This window comes from Camelus bactrianus, chromosome 6 (genome assembly GCF_048773025.1).
Source record: "Camelus bactrianus isolate YW-2024 breed Bactrian camel chromosome 6, ASM4877302v1, whole genome shotgun sequence".
Classification (NCBI taxonomy): Eukaryota; Metazoa; Chordata; class Mammalia; order Artiodactyla; family Camelidae; genus Camelus; species Camelus bactrianus.
Window position 1 is genome coordinate 1,245,789 of NC_133544.1, and position 19,137 is coordinate 1,264,925.

The window sequence follows — 19,137 nt, forward strand, 5'->3', positions numbered from 1 at the left end:
CTGAAGGCTGTTCTGGGCACTGTTTGGAAAATTTTGCTAGTGTGTGTGAAGTGACGCACCCAGTATGTGGCCTGCTGACCCAATACACTGTCACATGGGTTCAGGACTCCACGGTGTGAGCCGGTGAGATCAGACCCTATGGAACCTTCTGGGGCCAGCGGAGTTAATGGGAAGCAAGCCAAGTCGGACCTTGTGTGACTGCAGTGAGCCCAGCTGACGTTCTCAGCTCCAAAAAGCGAGGATTTAAGCCTGGTGGATGCTGGGTCTCTCTGTGTGTCTAATTCCTTCTCTCTCTGAACTGGCATCAAAAAACCAGTTACTTTGCTGAACTTACTCCAAACTCTGCTGTTGAAGGCAGAGCTGCTGAAGGCAGCTACACAGTTGCTGGGAGAGAGCAGACCCCAGCTGGTTCTCAGCGGCTTCGGCCAGCGAAGAAGTGGCTTCTCAGTCCAGGGGACTTGGAGGGCTGAGGGCAGACTGTGTCCTGGTAACACGGACAGGGCGGCTGTCTGGGCTCAGGCCCCTAGAGCTAATCTGCTGAAGTGTTCAGTTTGGGGAAACGTGTTTGACGCCCGTGATCCCTCTTCCCCGGGGCTGGTGCCACTTAGTTGTCTGAGCACACAACGGCCCGGCTTCGGAGCACCAAGACCGTGTGTCGCCCAGGCTGCTGAGGCAGCAAGGTGTCAGGGGCGCCCTTCAGTGTTTAAAAGCCGAAACAACAAGGACACAGTCAGAACAAAACAGGCACTGACCGCTACTGTCAGCGGCTGTTGGGTTTGTTTATTGCCAGACGCCTCCAGTCGGACACACAACCACATGACAACTCAGGTGCCGTAAAAGCTCTCTGTTCAGAGCCCTCTGTCTCACTTTAAATAGGAGGGTTTTTAAAAATGTAGACAATGCTGGCTCTCAGATGCTTAGAGTAGAAAGCAGCGGTGGAGCTGAAGGCTTAAAGAGAATTAGAAAAGTACAGAATGTTATTTTCATGTTTCCTTGTTTATGGCGTTGGTTCTGCCAGCCGAGGAAGGGGCACCAGTGTGGCCATCTATGTGGGAATGGGGACCTGCTGTGTCCTGCTGGATTCAGCTCTGTCTTCGTCTAAAACAGCTGGATCATCGAATCTCTTGACTTGCCGACACCAACCCATTTCACTGAAAGGGAAAGCAGAGGTTCAGACCAGGGCGCGGCGGGGAGAGGGAGGGCGGCCGGGGTGCACCCACCTGCCACTCCGACATGGTTCTCCACGAACCGGATGTAGCTCTGGGCCTGCGGGGGGAGGTCTTCCCACTTCCTGGCGCCCGTGGTGTCTGCCTTCCACCCAGGCAGTGTTTCATATTCCACCTCCACCTTCTGCAGTATCTCCTGGTTAGCTGGGGGAGCACACGGGGTGGGGGTGAACAGTGTCCTGCACACGTCCGCTCGGTCACGGCCTCGGGACCCCTGCCTGGGGTTGGCTTGCCCCGGGGGTCAGTGGCGAGCAAGGCAAGCTGCCCTGCTTGGTTCTCGCTGGCCAAGGGGTGGTTCTCAGTCACTGGCTGCAGCCCTTCAAGACCAGGGGACACAGCCACCCTGGACATGGACTCACTACGTGCTTTGCTAGGGTGTCCATGGGTGACTGAGCTAAGGAGCTCTGAGGACTCTGCTTGGAAGTTCTAAGGGATCTAGGACCCTGAAGGGTCTATGCCCTCCTCCCCAGGGCAGGACGCCACTTGGCCGGGACCCCAGGGCTCACAGCAGAGACCAACAACCCATCGTTGTCAAAAGATGCCACAATGAGCTGTCCACTGCAAGAATCCTGGACGTGTTCCAAGTCTGAACGCGCCCCTGGGGTCACACCACACTCCTGCTGCGCCCCCTCAAAGGTCAGGGTCAGTTGGGCTGCAGGACACCGGCCAAAAGGACACACCGGGCTCCCACAGCCATGTGGTGCTGGTGGGTGTCCACACACGTGCGGGGGCGGCAGGTGAAGGGCAGCTCGCCCATGGCCGCCCACGGAGGTGGGGTCAAAATATGACCCCTGTCCAGATGCACAAGTCACTATGAAATCCAGGAAAACAGCACTGCCTTTATGCTTTTTAAAAGAAGTTTGCTTTTTGGGGAGGGTATAGCTCAAGTGGCAGAGTGCATGCTTAGCATGCACAAAGTGCTGGGTTCAATCCCCAGTACTGCCTCTAAAAATAAATAGATAAACCTAATTACCCACCCCCTGAAACAGGAATCTAGTTACAGTGTAGGTGGTAGAACTCTAGTTAGATTGTAAACAGTCTCACCAAAAAAACGCATGTTTTCTTAAATCAGAAGTCATCTTCCCACTTGCCCAGAGCTCTGATTGTCCATAGCCCACATCTGCTGTCTCAGGTGAGCCCCCAGGGCTCCCGGGAGGGGGGCCTTGACCCCCAGGTGCCGGAAGGCCTCGCAGAGTCCCCGGGGTCAGGCGTGGCCCTCCAAGTCCCTCTGAGCCCTTTCCAAACTGTGGGAAGCCCTGCAGCTGCCCTGGGCCAGGCCTCCCGTCGGGCGAGAGCCTGTGACAAACGTCTTCCAGACCTGCTCCTGCCCTCGGAATCAACGTGCAGACCCTTCCCCTCGCCACCAGAAACCACGGGCCATGTGTGCTCCCAAGCCCAGCGGCGAGGCGACCCAGGGGCAGCAGAGCCGCCCAGGCACGGACCTGGGAAGTAGGGGATGCGCTTCCCGCTCAGCTTGTATGAGATGCCGACTTTGATCTCGTCCAGGGCATCCAGGATGTCCAGCTTCGTTAAGGCCAGCCTGTCCAAAATCAAAGAGAAGCCGAGATGTGGTCAGCTATGCAGCTGCTTCCTCTGCCTGGTCTCCACCCCTCGCTTCTCCTCTATTTGCCAAGAACAGAAAAGGAAGGTTAAAAAGGCCGCCGACAGCCAGGCATCCCTGCCCTCCTCACCTCACGCCCCATGGGGACTCTGATCCCATGACCTTGGCCTTTCTGCCCTCCTCACGGCCACGTGTAGGGTCTCAGTGCCCATTCATGCCCCTCCGCCCCATGGAGACCCCGTGACTGTGCACAGACCACAGGTGCCCACGGCAGGATCTTCCGCGCGCCATCCACCCAGCACCCGGGAGAAGCTGGGGTCATGTACGTTCCTTTTCTTCCCTCCCCTCCCCGCCGCTCGGCAAGGCCTGAAAGCCACCTCTGGAGGGGTCCCTGTGCTTCCCGGCCCATGGGGGCCGGTGTACATGGTGCCCTTGCCCGGTCCGGAGCTCGCCCATGGCCTTGTGGCCTCCTGAGGCTGCATTCTCTGTTTTGCACACAAGGACTGAGGGTCAAGGACCTCAGACACTGTGTCCTCAGCCACTTCATCCCTCTGCCTCCTGTGGAGGGACAGCTCTGCACGCACTGAGCATGGCTGTGGCTTATCTGCGTGCCACACAATTTTGGTAACAAATGTGCACCTGGAACCATGGCCCGTCTTTATGAGGGGGAAGCAGCAAGCTCCCCATGAGAAGGTCTGAGTTGCCTGACCCGTGACCATCACCAGGAGGAAGCCCGGCTACCCAGTCAGTCCCAGAAGCAGCGTGGGGGCCCCCCGCCTCCCCAGCTGGGACACCACTTTCGGGATTCCCGCTGACATGAGGAGGGGCGCTCCCACTCCCGGGGCCCTCAGGGTCATCCTGTCCGCAGCCATGCAGACCAGGGCTGCAGAGGGGGGCGGCCTGTGGAGCTCCCGCTGTGGGGCTGTAAACCAGGCTGGCTGTTCTCTGGGTCCAGCCCGAGCCGCGCCCCCACTGCGGCCACCCTGAGGGGTCTCAGGGCTTCAGGGGCGGCCTTTCCTGCTGGGGGTGTGTGTTGTACCTGTCTTCCGAGCCCAGTGTCACCTGGTGGTTCAGGGGAAATGGAATGATGGCATTTGGCGCTGGCACAGCGGGGAGATGGTGCCCCCAGCCAGTGGGCCTGTTGGGGTCTCAGAGCTCAGAGTGGCCTCCTTTAGCACTTGGTCACCCGCTGTGTTGGGACAGCATCTCCCCTCCCCTCCCTGTGGGCCCAGACCTGCACCCTAACAGACCAGAGGCCCACTCAGCAGAGGGCGTTGGGCCCGTGAGGACAAGTGTAGGCCCTCTGCTTTGGGCACTGAACCCTGGGTCCAGATGAACTATTTTAACGTCCTACAGGTGCCAAGACACCCTCTGGCTTTCATGAAGTCACCTTCCCTGCCTGTGCTCAGGACCAGACATGGTGCCAGGCCACAGGGCTGGCTTTGATGTGCCCTGGTTGGGCCCCCACGTCACCCCCACTGTGGCCCCGCAGTGTGGAAGGGTCTACCTCTGGTGACAGCCCCCTGCGTGGGGAGATGGTGGCACTGAGCCTGATGCCCAGCCCTGCTTGCTTCTGCAGGGTCCGGGGAGTCAGGGCGGGACCCCGGGGTGGACGGACCCCAGATGGGTGCGCAGTAGCACGTGTGCCAGAGTGGCGGCTTACGCGGTGAATCCGTTGACCATGTGGGCGTATCTCAGGATCATCAGGTCCAACCAGCCGCAGCGCCTCTTCCGGCCAGTGGTCACGCCCCACTCGTGGCCGCGGCTCTGCAGCAGGTCCCCGATCTCCTGCGTGGAGACAGAGCAGGCCCGATGCTGCACGGAAGGGAGCCTGTGCCCGGCCCAACCAACTCTCAGCGCTTCTCTGCGGCCCCCCCCGCCCCCACATCCCTGCGGAGCCCCGTGCCTGCTTCTCTGCTCCCTCGTCCCTGGAGCAGCTGCCCCAGCAGCCTCTCCCCCGGGCAGGGCCTTGCTGACCAGCGCCTCCTCCTGGGCCTGGAGGACGAGGCACAGCCTGGCTCACACACGTGCAGGCAGGTGAGGGCAGAGGGGCCCGGCCTTGCACTGCAGCCTTGGGCAAGGTGTGTGTTCATTTCTCAGGGTCCCTATCCTTGTACACCCTGCCCCATTAAAGCCTCCAGGCACTTCCTTTCCCTCTCCAGCCCTCACACACCTCTCCAGACACAAGGGCACAAGGCCAGGTAAGGAGGAAGGCCAGTGGTGTCCTGAGCTTCCAGAAACACCTGTGAGGCTGGAGAGCATGCTTGCTGGATGAGGCTGTTTCTAGCCCTGCTGTATCGGCTGGGACTGAAACCCAGACCAGCCAAAGCCCCCCAAGGGCAGAGGTGGCCTGTGCCCCCAAGGATGAGGCCGAGAGGAGGCTCTCCGTGTCCTCCCTGAGCCGAGGAGCCCGACATGGACACTCATGCGGTGCCACTGGAGCCTGCAGCCTCTGGCATCTCCCCTGGCTCCACCACTGGATGCCCGCCTGCCCGCTCCCCGCCGTGGGCCCCACAGGATCCCACCAGGGCTGGGGACTCACGTTGATCTGCTCGGTGGGGAAGGCCCCGATGCCCACGCGAGTGGTGTAGGCCTTCACCACACCGTAGACTTCGCCTATGTTCTGGGGGGGGATGCCCAGACCGGTGCACACGCCTCCCACTGTGCAGTTGGATGACGTCACAAAGGGGTAGGTCCCTGCGAGACAGAATTGGTCAGGCCACCATCCCTGCAGATCACCCCAGCCCAGGGGAGCCTCTCGGCAGAGGGCGGTTCAGCCCACCATGTCCCCTCCATGGGTTTCCAGGGCCAGCAGTCTGAGGGACCACCCTGGGGGTGTAGCTGGCACAAGGTGCTATGTGTACAGGCTGGGGGGTTAGGGGAGGAAGAAGGTCACTTGGGCTTGGACAAGGTTGGGGGGAATCTTTCTGGCCTGTGGCCACCATGTGACCCCAATGCTGGTGTGTCCCCAGGTCGGGGACCAGATGGACAAAAGCCCACATGGGGCAGTTGGGGCTCCTCAGCCCCGGGCTGTTCCCTCTAAACCTCCATCCCTCATCTTGAGCTCAGCCTCTCTCTTCCCCTCCTGGAAGTTAGGAAAATGAGGGCAGTACGACCATTTCCTGGGTGCGGATGACAGTGTGGCTGTGGGAGGTGGCCCTACCACACCTGTCTCCCCAGCACACATGAAAGAGAGGGTCCATGGGGATTGGGCCCTGGACATACCAAAGTCAATGTCTAGGAGGGCTGCATTGGCACCTTCCACGAGAATTTTCTTGGGGGGGCCGTGGAGCGCCTCGTACATAAAGTAAACACCGTCTCGGACCATGGGTCGGATCCGCTCGGCAAAGCCCTGGGAGAAGGGGTGAGGATGCGGGAACCCGGGCGTCCACCCACTTCTGGCCTCCTCCCCACTGCCCCTCCTTCCAGCAAATTCCTGCCCATCAAGGCGCCTGGTCTGTAACTATCGCTAGCCGTCCATCCCTGTCCACATTCACAGCCCCAGACAAGGGCTGGAGGAGCTAGGTCCCACCTTTGGAAACTTCCAGAAGGGCTCTGCAGTGACACCCTCCCGTCTCCTGCCTGTCCTGTCCCCGTAAGAGTGAGCTGGGCCAGCTTTACCTCCTGCCCCAGACAGATGGGGTAGGCCTCTGTCCCACCCTGCAAGTCCTGGGCTGTTTCCCCAGAAAGGACGGGAAGGGTCAGACCGAGCAGGTGAGCCCGGGCCTCCTAGAAGACCACCCTGACCACGGCTGGTCAGGGGCTCACACAGGAGGCCCGTGACCCCCAAGCTTGAACACCCCATAATAATGCCCGAAACGAGTGTGGTCCATGAGCGTTCACGGACATCAGATGAGATGCTCCGCGCCCCCGGCCCTCCCCCACAGCCCTATGGCACTGGGCCCCAGCTCCCTGACCTCCCTGCCCACTGCGGCGCCCCGCCCCCTCGCGGCGCCCCCACTCTACCTTCAGCCTTTTGAGTTGACCTTCCACGTCTATCTCCAAAGTGGGGAACATGCACTGGTGCTGATGGGCCAAGTTCTTGAATCTGTGGAAGTGACAATGACTGTGACCCCTCGTCCCCGCCTGGATCCCTGCGCCCTCCTCACGAGCCAGTCTCCCCCTTGGGCCGCGGGCGTTTCAGGTACCGGCTGGAAAATTCGTCAAAGTCCGATAGGAGGTCGCAGATGCGGAGGCCTGTGCGGGCCGCTTTGGATGAGTAAGCTGGGCCGATCCCCTTCCTGGTGGTGCCGATGCTGAAAGACAGCCGCGGGGCCGTCAGCACGGGACGCCCTGGCCAGCCCTGGGCACCCTGAGCCGCCTCGCGCCTCAGTTTTCACCCCTATGATCAGAGGCTGAGCTGGGTGACATCTGAGGCGCCCTCCCAGCACCAGTGCCCAGGAGTCTGGGACGGCCCTGAGAGCCGCCGGACTCCTCTAACAGCCAGCGCTCAGGGCCGGGGGCCGCGTGGTGGCACATGCTCTTAGTCCCAGCCCCACCCCTCCCCCACCCCCTGGCCCCACTCTGAGGCCCAGTGCCCGGTGGTGCCCTCCTTGTCCCATCTGCCAGGCTCCCCCTTACCTGGCACTGAGGCCACTGCTCTGGCTGCCCGCTGCCTCCCCTGGGACTGGCACCCACAGTGCCCAACCTGTAGCCACTGCCCCCTGCAGCCCAGCCCAGGCTCAGCGAATGGGGAAGCTCAGCATGGCCACCTGCCTGTGGCCGAGCAGTGCGTGTACGCACGCGCGTGAGCGTGTGTGTACCCGTGTATGAACATGCAGGGGTGTGAATCGTGCGGTGCAGGCACACGGGCGTGTGCGTACACGTGTGTGCACACATGTGTGAGAGGATGCTTGTCCGCTTCACTCCTGTCCCTCCGTGAGAACCTGTTCCTGGCACATCCTAATAAGTATCTCTGGAGAACCAGGGAAAGGCCACTGAGTGCTGGTGGGCAGGATGTGGCACTGTGGCCGCGCTGTGGCCGCGCATGTGGTCAAGGCTGGCCTGCGATTCCAGCAGTGGCGGTGGACGTGGCAAGTGACAGCCGGGTACTCCTGGGGCGGCAGCTGGGGACGACGGTGCAGTCCCGGGACAGGCGGCTCACTTGGGCTTCAGGCCTGGGGAGGCCCGGGGTGGACCAACAGACGCCGTTCTCAGGGGCTCTGAGAGGACGCACCTGCCCCACCCGACACGCCCAGTGCCCTGGTGGGCAGACTGCGAGCCAGCGGAGAAGATACTCACTTCTTCCCCTCCTGGGCCTGCCGCTGCACCTCCTGGAGCCCGTCCACTGCCTGGTGAAAATCGAACACTGCCCAGCAGGGGAGGGTGCCGCGAGTGGGAGAGACAGGCCAGTCACAGGGACTCGCCCACCACACACTGGGGCCTCTGGGGACAAGCTGGCCTCCCCCCCGGGACTCAGGTTCCCCATCTGCCAGTGGAGGCAGTGAGCCCGGCCCAGCGCCCCCGGGAGCCCTTGGAGCGGGCCTGGTGGAGCCACAGGCCACAGCGAGGGCCACTCATCCACCAGCAGGCAGGCCAGCCTGAAACTCACCGAGGTGGGCGCGGTCAGAGATAATGAGTCTCTTCTCCCAGTCTTTCAGGCCTGTGGACACACAGCCCGTGGTCACCACAGGCCACACAGTCACTTCAGGTGCACAGCGCCACCCCTCACCTTGTGGCCTCTCCTTTTGCCAGGGTCCTGGGCCCTCTCCCCTGGGGGACATAGACCCTGGCACCTGGCCAGTAGCCTCGGTCACTGCCTTGCCTGCCACCGCCACCCCCCGAGGAACCCCCAGGAGCCACATCCTTCCCTGAAGGCTTGGTCGGTCCACTGGTCCCCCATGTCAGCTGGACCTTGGGGTCCCCTGGGAGCCTTGTCAAATTCCAGGGTCCAGGGGTTCTTCCTGGATTGCCTGAGTCTACATCTCCCAGTGCCAGCTGTCCCCAGGGTCATGAGAACTCCCCCGTAACACTGAGGCTGTGGCCCGAAGCCAGAGTTTAGAGCCCGCTCTCTGCTTCTGAGCAAGGACCCGGCTTCCTGCACAGGTAGAGCCAGCGGGAAACCGCCTCGTCTGCCCATCTGATGCTGCCCTAGGGAGGGACCACACAGCAAGGCGCTGGCCAGCACGGCTGCTGGGGACACTCGCTCGTCCTGGACCGGGTGGGTCTCCAGGGGACACACCTTTCTTCTCGTTTTTTTCTGCTTCTTCGAACAAGCCTGGTAAGTGGACAACCACCCCGTTGCCTGCAACACAGACAGGAGACTGGACTGGATCATGGACTTTAGGGACTTAGGTTTAGAACAGCGTGGAATGGCACAGCGCTCAGTGGCTAAGACGGGAAGCAGCCCAGGCACCCGTCAACGTGAAGGGACAAAGCAGACGCAGTCCAGCCGCGTGGCAGGATGCTACTCGGCCTTAGCGAGGAAGGACATGCTGACACAGGCTGCAGCCTGCAGGAAGCTTGAGGACATCATATAAAGTGAAATAAGCCAGACGCTGAAGGACAGGGTCTGTTCCTCCCACTCACATGAGGCCCTAGAGGTGGCGGATTCCCGGACACAGAAAGCAGGATGCTGGGGCCAGGGGCTGAGGGAGGGAAAGGGGCAGTGAGTACTCAATGCAGACGGGGTTTCTGTTTAGGGAGATGAGAAGGTTCTGGAGATGGATGGCGGTGACGGCTGGGATGTGCTTATGGCTGCGGAACTGTACAGTTAAAAATGGCTGAATTTATGTAATGGAGATTTGATCACAAGAAAAAATGTTGAAAACAAAACAAAAACCACCATGAAGCATTTACAGAAGGCAGATCAGCAGTTGCTGGGTTGGGGAGGGAAGGAGGATTACCAACAAGTGACCCGGGGGAACGTCTCAGGATGGAATATTCTAGAACTGAATTGTGGTGATGGAGGTACAGTCGTGCCTTCACCGTGAGTGACTTTCATGGTTTGTAAATTACACCTCAAAGAAGCTGTTATGTTTTATTTAAGTGGCGTGGAAATGGGAAAGCAGGAGGTGCAGGGAAATGCAGCCTCCACCAGCTCCCAGGACCCAAGCACCACGTGAAACGGAAGGAGGTTTGCAGAGATGTCCTGCACAGGCAGAGACACAGGCCAGAGAAGGGAGGCACCTCCTCAAGGTCTCAGGCACGCGTCTGTGGCCCAGGCTAAAGCCGACGCTAGCCCCTTCCTCTTCTACCAAAAGCAGACGGCTGGGGGCCACCACCACCTTCCTGGGGAGCCTGACCCCTGTGCTGCCCAGCTAGGGTTGGCCAAAGGAGACCGGACATTGGTCCAGATGGGAGTGACTCAGAGACTACGCAAGCCACACGGAGCACAAAAGGTCACCTAAATGCCACGAGTCCTGAAATGACTGCGAGGCAGGCCTGGGGGGTGACGCAGGCTGAGGGGCAGCTACGTGAGCGCCGGCGCGTCCTGCCCCTTGCTAAGTGGGCTGCCTGGGCGCCATCTGGCCAAGCTGGTGACTGCCAGCCTGGGCTCTGGCCGCCACCCCCAACCCACCCCACCTCTTTGGAGACAAGGCAGGGCACAGGTCAAACAGTGCCTCCTTGGCCTCACTTCCCACCGAGTGGGGCCCCAGACCCAGCAGAAAAGCCTTGTGCTCAGAAGCTTCCCGCAGCAGCTGGGCCACAGGTTCCCGGGGAACTGCTCTGTCCTCAGCCACTGCCGGGCCACGTCTGCCCCCACGGAGAAGGCTCTGGGCCACCCTCTCCTCCCGCTCAGCCTGACTGCACAGCCCCACGGCCTCTCTGCCAACACGCTCCTTCCTCTGCTCACGCACGGCTGGCCACACTGGGCCTCCGCTGGGCACACACCTGCCAGGCCACCCCTACTCCCGGCCGAGGAGGGGGCGCGGGCAGAAAGCCATGAGTGTGGCCCCGCTCGGCCGTGGAAAGAATGGGAGAGAACAGCACTAGAAGCCCCATGAGCGTGTCCACGGGGCCTGGCCAGGCCTGGGGCCCAGGAAGAGCTCCTGGGAGCCTGGGAGCGAGAGCTGGGGGCAGGATGGGCGTCGGGCCCGCCACAGAGAGAGACAGAGACTGACAGAGACAGGGAGAGAGTGAGGGAGGGGGGCAGCGGGGGGAGAGGAGGAGACAGAGACAGAGACAGAGGAGACAGAAAAGAGGAGACGGAGGGAGAGATCCCCACAGTTCTGGAGGCCTCACCTCTCTGGGCACGGAGACATTGGAGAGGGGGCGGGGCAGCGGAAGGGCAGTGGGAAGGGGCAGGGGGCAGGAGACTGCAGAGGGATCTGGGGGGGCCAGGAAAAGCAGAGCTTCCCCACACAGACTCCGCCTCCATCCACGAGGCTGGAAGCCAGGCCCGTCCCACACACACACACTCAGGGCAGGCACGCATGCAGACACCTACACACATCGTACGGACTCATACACACGCACACTCACCCACTCACCAGATGCACTCACGCGGCACATGCACGCGTGCACACTTGCACACCCACACGCTCGGGGAGTGCGAGAGCTCAGCAGAGCCTCCTGCACCTTCCCTCCGTCTGGGGCCCAGCCCTGCACGGCTCTGAGGACGGGCTTGGGGATCAGACACCTCTGCCAGGGCCCTGACTCAGGGCTGGTACCTCGAGCCTCCCGGCCCAGGGCCGAGGCCCCAGGTGAGCAGGTTACTCCCACACAAGCACTTGGGCAGGGCAGGGCCCAGGGCCCAGCCCGCACGTGGGCCCAGGATGGACATCGCCCTAGGCCTTTCCCACCCACACGCTGGGACCTGGGGCCGGGCGGGGCACACTCACCGATGAAGGACACGGCCTTGGTGTTGATGATGCCACTGGGCAGCAGGTGGAAGTCATACTCCTTGCCGTCCACCACCACCGTGTGGCCAGCGTTGTTGCCCCCCTGGGAACAGAGACTGGCTGAGTGCCAGGAGCTCCAGGACTTGGACCCTGCCTGGGAGGGCCTGCCAGGTGCCCAGCCTCACTGCAGGCAGCTCTAATGGCAGGCGCTCAGGAGCTGCCTCTAGGCTGCCTGGAGCGGCAGTTCTGTGCCCAGGGAGCACGAGATGCCATCCACGCTTGGACTTGGGGAGTCTGGGCCAGTGGTTGACTCTGATGCATGCCTGGGGTGCTGGGCCAGGGCCCTGCTTCTTGGGTGGGGTGCAGGGGACTGAATCTGAGATTGGGGCTGGCCCAAGCTGGTCCCAGTGCCCAGGACTGTCTCGGGGGCATGTGCTGATTCTCCAGGGAGGCTGGTTCAGTGTGGCCCGAAGCTGCAGACTCGCTCAAAGCCCTGCCCCGCCCATGAGTCCCTCTTGGGGTGTCCCTCCTCTGATGCAAGAATGAGGGGGCCCAATCCTCTGGGAAACAAACTCAGGACCCCACGGCCCCAGCTGCCACACAGCCTGAGCTCCATGGAGGCAGAGGGTGGGCCAGGCAGCACCACTGTTTTGGGGCCAGGTAAGGAGCCAGGGTGCCGGCACGGGCCATCAGCACCTTCCTCTTGGGCTGGTCCTGTGCAGCCCCACACCATCTAAGAATAAAAAAAAAAAGCCATTCTGAGGTCGGTACTGTTCTGGGGGATGCCCAGATGACAAGCTTCCCTTTTTTCTGAACTACTTGCCGTGGGTGGAGGCCGGTTGGGGTGAGTCAGGGGAGCCCGGGAAAGGTCCCACCTTCCAGTCCCAGTTCTGGCCACTAGAGGGCACTGTGGGCCCCAGGGCCGGGTGGAGGTAGGGCTGGGAGGTGGGCTGGCTGGACCCCAGTGCCTGGGCCTGCCCCGTCCCCAGAGTCCTGGAGCCCAGCCAGCCCCGCTTCTGGCTTGAACCTCCTACAGAAACCCAAGCTTATCTGTGAGGCCTCTCCATGGCTGGGCTTCTGCCCTCCACACCCCACGGTCCTCCTGCCTTGCAGAGGGGGTGATGGGCTGCTGGCTCAGAAGGCCTCACCCCTCTGCACAGGGCCTGGCAGGGTGAGTCTCCCTACACACGTGGCCTCTCCTTGCCCCACCCAGGCAGGCTGAACGAGGGCGGCCTCCTCCCGGCAGGGAGCACTGCCCCTTACGCTGGGTCTGGACAAGATTTACATCTCCCAGTTCCTCCATGGAAATAAGCTAGGCGGTGGGTCGGGGCTGGGGGCCCAGGCGCTCTCCCTCCTGGACCTCACTTCACACAGGGGTAAACTAAGAAGTGGGGCTGGAGTTGGACTTCCCCTTCACCAGGGCTCAGCCCCTGCGATCTGTACCCAGGCCCCGGATGGCCCTGCTGGAAACCAATTCCATGAGCCACCCAAGCGAGCCGCTAATAAAATGCACATCTGCAGGTCTGTCTGGCCTGATGTGGGGGCCTGCAGGGCTGAGGCAGCTTTGCCTCTAATAGACTCCTGGGGTCACCACGATCCTGCTGGGCAGCCCGGCTGCATGACCGTGCTGTCCCCACAGCTCAACCATCTCCGACAGCGGGCCTGCTGCCTCCCCAGGTGCCCTGAGCCAGGTGGCTGGCTGTTGGAACTGACCGACCCACAAGCTCTGAGTAAATGACAGGGGAGCAGGACAAAGGGGATGGTGGAGGGGACTGGGAGCCAAGGAGGGAGTGCCCCACGAGCTGGGTCAGGGGCGGCTCAGGATGGAGGCGGTGCTGGGGGGGCCAGGTGGGCTGCCGCTGAGGGAGACACAGGGGCTGCGGGAGGGAAGGGGGCGAAGGGAGCTGACGAAGTGGTGGGGAGGAGAGGCTGTGGGCTCAGGAATTGCCATGACGGACAGGCCTTGGGTTTGGGGGTCACGATGCTCCCTGGGAGACCCCCGTCTTTGTTCAGACCTCAACTCTGTACAGGTGCAGTGTGTCCCCCCACCCCATCCTCTGTTATGCTCACACCGAATCACAGCTACTGCAGGAGGGGCGGCCCCGGGGGCACGGCCTCCTCTGACAGCCCGGAACACAGGTCCTGAGAAGGGAATCTGCAGCAGAGCCCAGGCTAGACTGGGTGGCAGGCCGACTGCCTCCCTGCAGACGCTCTCCCCATATGCCAGGCATCACCCCACAGCTGTGTCCTGCTTGCCCTGGCCAGAGACCAAACAGCCCAGACACCCCGCCTCCCTCCCCCCTGCCCTCCAAGTGCCCAGTGCCAAGTCAGCTGGCCCGAGCGCACCCCCGCCTCTGTTTGGGGTAAACACAGGCACCCAGGAACAGACACAGGCAGGCCGTTGTGGGCCAGTGGGTGGCAGATGACCCCTGCCAGTAGCAGGGCCCAGGCAGCAGGCCACAGTCCACTCCCAGGGGTGTGAGCCAGCCCTGGACACTGAGCCCAGGGCCTGCTGACCTGCAGGGCACGCCTCCCAGCAGCTCTGCTGAGGTCCAGGTGACCCAGAGAGACCCTCGACTGCCCTCCCACAGGCCACATGCGGGCAGGCGCTGAAGTCGGGGCAGAACACTCCCCTGGCCTCCTAAGCCTCAGACCTGCTGCCGCCTGCTGTCTGAGGGCCCAGGGAGAGCTGCGTGAGCGGCTGTCAGGTGGGTGAGCAGCTCTGCCAGCAGTCCATGCAGGGCTTGACCTGGTTTGGAGAACTACTTGGAGGGGAAGTTTGTCCAGGGCCCCGGGCCCAGCCTGGCTGCCTCTGCAGGGCCTTTGCTCCAGGGCCGCGCTCAGCTTCCCTATCCCCAGGTGGGAAGGTTCTGGAGGCTCCGTATCCCAGACCCTGTCAGAATGAGCTGTCGCCGGCCTCATCCCACTTCTGTGCCAGTGGGGGACTGGCCAAGGTGGCAGGAACTGGGCCCAGAGGTGTCCTGGGTGTCAGCCTCTTGAGGCTCTGCCTGCCTGCAGTTTCTCCCCACCGTGATGGAACCTGGAGCCGGGCACAGTTCCGAGCCCCCAGGGACACTGAAGCCACCTGCCGCGGCCTGGCCGGTCACTCAAAGTCCCCTTGGATGCTCTTGTCAGCTGCCTCCCTGACAGCCGAGATCTAAGAAAGTGGACAGACATGGGAACGGGGCCAAGGCCAAGGCTTGCCCACTTGGGAATCTGACCAGCCCTGGACCTTCCCGCAGGTGTCTGGCCAGCCCAGCCTGCTGGGGACCAGAGAAGAGTGGATGTAGCAAGCAGAGAGGCTGAGTGCGGGGCCACAGCGTCTCAGAGGCTGTGAAGCCGCTCCGGCCCCCGGTGTGGTCCTGGCTGGGGTAGGAGGCCTCTGGGCGGCAGTGGCAGTGGCAGCGGCAGCAGCGGGTTTTATCAGGATCTCACACAACACACGGCCAGGGGCCTGGCTCTCAGGGCGGAGATGCTTCTGACCACACCCCCACCCTCGCCCAGGGTCCAGGCGAAACCTCGAAGTCCACCTATGCAGCCCTCACCTCCTACATGTCAGCCGGCAGGTTCCTGTCATTCATTCATTCAGTCATCCACCCCAAGCAGAGCTGCTCTGCCCTCTGAGGCACTGGCGTGAGGCCTGGAGGAAGCAGGGCGTGCACCCCAGGCTGGCACACAGGTCTCTCCTGCCCCGGGCAGACGCGCCCACAGCCACAAGGGGCCGCCAACCTCAGGGGGCCCTGCCCCTGGAGCCACTGCTGGGTGACCGTCAGAGGGTGCAGACGTGGAGGGGAGACTGCTTCTGGAAGCAACTCCCAGCACTTCCGGTCTCCCCACCCCAGAGGCCCCTGGGCCAGCCTGGGGTTCAAGGTGAGGCATTTCCTGGTCCTCTTCGCCCCAAGAAGAGGTCCCAGAGCACCAACAAGCCACAGGGCACGGCCCTTCTTGCAGGGAGGCCGCCGCGGGAGACGAGACACAGGAGCAGATGCTGCATATGGAGGGGAACCCGGCCCGGCGCCCTTGTGCTGAGCCGCCTCACTGCCGATGGAAGGAGGGGGACCTTAAATCCTAACCAGTGTGTGCTGAGGCCTCGGGATCCTGGGCAGGGGCCCAAAGCCTGACGAAGGAACCCTGGACACAGAGGGAGGGCTGGCACTGCGGGCCCTGCGGCAGGGGAGCCCGAGGCCACGATGGCCTGGCCAGGTGAGTGGGCTCTTAGGCTCCTATCTGGGCCACGGGGAGCAGGAAGGACGCTCAGCAGACACAGAAGGGAGCCCGGCCGAGGTGCAGGGACTCCCAGAAGGGCGGGCAGAGCCCCCGGCCTGAGGGCCGCGGGTCCACACAAGGCAGCAAAGAGGACGGTCTCGGGGGTCCTGCCGTGAAGCCGCAGCAGGGCCGTGGCCTGGGAGAGAGGACAGGCCTGGGGCGGAGGGAGGGCTGGCGGAGAGGGCGCGGGCGCAGTACCCGCTCAGGGAGCGGCTGTAGGGGGCGCTGCCCGGGGGATGGGCCCTCGAGGCACAGAAAACAGCAGGAGAGACTCAAGGTCTGAGACATCTCTGGATGGTGAGAAAGGTCTCGGGCGGCTGCTGGGGTGCACGCTGACCACGAGCCCCAAACCACTGAGATGGGAAAGCCACGAGGACGCTGCTGGATGGGCAGGCGGGTCTGCAGACCACTCCTGGGCAGGTGGGCAGTGAGTCCCAGTCAGCAAGGTGGCCGAAGGCCACGAGGGGGCTTCATCGGTGTATGGACGCTGGGACCGGAAGAGACAGGCCTGTTGGTGGTGGAGGGTCAGTGGGGCAAAACCACAGGTAGGGACCAGGACAGCCAGAGGGGGGTCACAGCTGCCACTCGGGATGGCCCCAGGCCCAGGTGACCCTTCCGGTCACTGGGGCTGGCTGGCTTCAGCTTTCTAGGCAGCCACCCAGATGGGACTCCAGCTCCCCCACCACTGGGTCCACTGCACGTGACTTGGCTGCTGGCTTCCCTCAGCGCCTGGGTCCCGAGCCCTGCCCAGCTCCTGGGGCCGTGGTGTGAAGGCCCTGACTGTGGGCTTCAAGCACAGGCATTCTAAAAGCAGCCTTCCCTGGGCCACAGGGCCGGACCCTCCCTGGCCCAGCCCTCGATGTCCAGTGCTGACACAAGGTGGTGCAGCCCATGTCAGGGCCCATGCATGTTGCTTATCCCAATTCCTCACCTTCTCTGGGCCTGCTTCCCTGCCTCACCTGTTTGTTCAAAGGCTGGAGGAGGGAAGGCACTGTGGGCCCCCAAGGCAGCCTGGAGTTCCTCCCACCACCCTGGAGAGCTGCGGCCTGAAGGTGGAGCTGTATCTGATTGCAGTTAGAGAAGTCGTATGGAGGAGAGGGTGCCCGGGAGGCCCCGTGGTTGGTGAGGGGGTTCCAACCAGCTCTGTCCTTGGTTCCTCCCATCAAAGGTTCTTACAAGCTATGGGAGTGGCCAGGGCCTGGCCTGCAGGTCCAGGTGGCAGAGCAGGGAGGGCCTAGTTCTAGAACCATCTCCATAGCCAGGGGAGACTGGCATCTTCAAGATGAGGGTTATCGAGATGGCCACAGACGGGCATGCGAGGCTGGCCAGAACTGGCTGGCTGCACGGAGGGAGGGCCGTGGGTGTCCCCGGAGCAGACAGGCCTGAGGAGGGGACGCCCTCTACCGGGGAGGGAGAGGAGTGGGCATGGAGCATGCGCCCAGCTGCAGGGTCCAGGGAGACGAGCGGGCTGGCTTGTTGTGGCTTAGGGCAGAGAGAGGATGGGAGACCTCCCACCAGCCCAGAAAGCATCTTCTAGGAATCCACCGTCTGTGTCGGGCAGGAGTGGGCCAGGTGGACCTTCCTTGAGCCCAGTGCGTTGGGCTCCTCTGGGAGTGCTGGAGCCCCAGCTCGCCTGGCGGGAGCTCAGGAATGAGGCCACAGAGCCAGGGAGGAGGAGCTCAGAGGGCATCCCTTCCACATTTTTGGCAACATTCCTGTGTGTGGCTGCAGACCCCAATGCATGCGCCCCACAGCTGGCCACTCTGTGCTCTGAGCTGTAAGTCAGCCCACAGGAGCAAGCGTGGCCTGGGGCCCGTGTGGGGGCAGTGCCCCGGAGGGAGTACCCAGTGGCGGTCAAAACAGACGGGGTGCTGAGAGCAGCCACAGCTGGCAGAAGCCCCGCCCCAGGCCCTCAGGGGACAAAGCCTGTGTCTGGCTTCCTAGGTGGCACTGCCAGGCACTGGGTCACCCTGGCCAGAAGTCCGAGGCCCCTCCCTCTCCTCCTTGTCCCTGGCCCGGCTGCCTTCAGGTCCTGGCCTGCTGTTCTGCCCCGGCCTCTGCCTCCTCTTGGCTGACCCCCCCCCCCCCACCAGGGCCACCGTCCCCTAGGCTCTCGGGCACTCAGCCTCCTCAGCATGCACGGACCCCATGCAATCAGCCAGCTCTATCCCAGACCAGACAGAATGAGGAACTGGGGGCCCTCAAACCACCCAGGAGCCCGGGTCCCTGCCCCCCGAACTGTGGAGGGCCCAAAGTCACAGGCATGGCACACCCCACCCCCTGAGGATCGGGTGTCTCCAACTCAGCGACTTGTATTCATAGCTCTGCCCCTGGCCCACTGCCCCGGGGGTGGGGCTGCTGGGAAAGGCGGGTCCCTGGGGGGCAGTGGGGGAGGGAAGCGTGTGCGCCCCTGAGTGGCAGGGGCTTGTGTGAGTGGGTGGTGTGTGCGGGTGAGGGGGTGGGGGAGGCGGCTGGGAAGGGTGTCGGGGTGGGAAGGAGTCCAGGAGGCGTGTCCGGGGAGGGCCGGAGGACGGGGAGGGCCGGAGGACGGGGAGGGCCGGAGGACAGGGAGGACAGGGTCCGTCTGGGTACGAAGGGAGGGGACGGGGGCTCGCTGGGCGGGTTGGGGAGGGACCCGGCGCCCGGCCCGCACCTGGCAGCGGCTGATGATGTCGGCGTCCGTGGCCAGCAGGTCCACCACCTTGCCTTTGCCCTCGTCCCCCCACTGCGCGCCGAGCACCACAGTCACCCGGGAGCCGGTCGTCGCCGCCTCGTGCTGCAGCCGCCCCCGCTTGACACCGCCCGCGCCGGGGGGCCGGTCGTTGGAGGCTCGGGTCCCCGACATGCTGGCTCGGCTCGTCCGCTGCGCTGGGCCGCCCGAGAGCCCGCCGCACCCGCGCGCCGCGCCATTAAAAGGAGCCGGCCCGGGGCGGGGGGCGGGGCCGGGGGCGGGCTCTCGGGCGCCGTGACGCGCCGCGGTGACCTCCGGGCCGCTGGGTCCCGCCTCCTGCCGCCACCCGGGAGCAGAGTGGGGCTGCGAGCCCTGCCGCGGGGCGCACGGGACGCTGGCGCGCTCCGGGGTCCCTCCGCGGGGCCAGACCCGGGGCGCTCGGGGAAGCCTCATGGGGGCTTCCGCGCTCGCCCTTCCCAAGGCGCGGCCTGGGCGCCGCGAACCCGCCCCGCCGGGCCCCGCCACGCCCAGGACCTCAGGGTCCCAGAAGCTGAGGGGGTCTCCTTCTTGGCGGGAGTGCTGTTGGGCAAAGGGGAGCTGCGTCTGTGCGCCCAGCCGCGAGGGTCTGCA

The 19,137-nt window shown here is 63.5% G+C and overlaps 1 protein-coding gene across 2 annotated transcripts; it reads right to left on the reverse strand.

Moving 5' to 3' along the window:
- Nucleotides 1–733: 733 nt before the first annotated feature.
- ADSS1 (adenylosuccinate synthase 1) lies at nucleotides 734–18,776 on the reverse strand. Of its 2 annotated transcripts, none has more exons than XM_074364891.1 (13): nucleotides 18,490–18,776; nucleotides 11,571–11,673; nucleotides 8,969–9,031; nucleotides 8,339–8,389; nucleotides 8,029–8,095; nucleotides 6,936–7,043; nucleotides 6,754–6,835; nucleotides 6,013–6,139; nucleotides 5,330–5,484; nucleotides 4,451–4,575; nucleotides 2,669–2,766; nucleotides 1,250–1,370; nucleotides 734–1,151 (listed from the first exon to the last, which is right to left on the reverse strand). In XM_074364891.1, exons 1-13 carry the CDS (start codon nucleotides 18,679–18,681, stop codon nucleotides 1,046–1,048), a joined length of 1,398 nt encoding a protein of 465 aa, XP_074220992.1. In that variant the 5' UTR covers nucleotides 18,682–18,776; the 3' UTR covers nucleotides 734–1,045. The 2 variants fall into 2 exon arrangements, with proteins under 2 accessions (XP_074220992.1, XP_074220994.1); XM_074364893.1 differs by having other exon boundaries at nucleotides 1,221–1,370; nucleotides 18,490–18,775.
- Nucleotides 18,777–19,137: the final 361 nt, after the last annotated feature.

Bases quoted from the DNA above. Each gene is read 5' to 3' on its own strand.
- ADSS1 (XM_074364891.1), bottom strand. From the start codon at position 18,681: ATGTCGGGGACCCGAGCCTCCAACGACCGGCCCCCCGGCGCGGGCGGT. The intron at 8,390-8,968 runs GTGTGTCCCCTG...GTGTGTCCACAG, and splicing joins AGAAAAAAACGAGAAGAAAG to GCCTGAAAGACTGGGAGAAG. The intron at 6,836-6,935 runs GTACCTGAAACG...TCACTTCCACAG, and splicing joins TTTGACGAATTTTCCAGCCG to ATTCAAGAACTTGGCCCATC.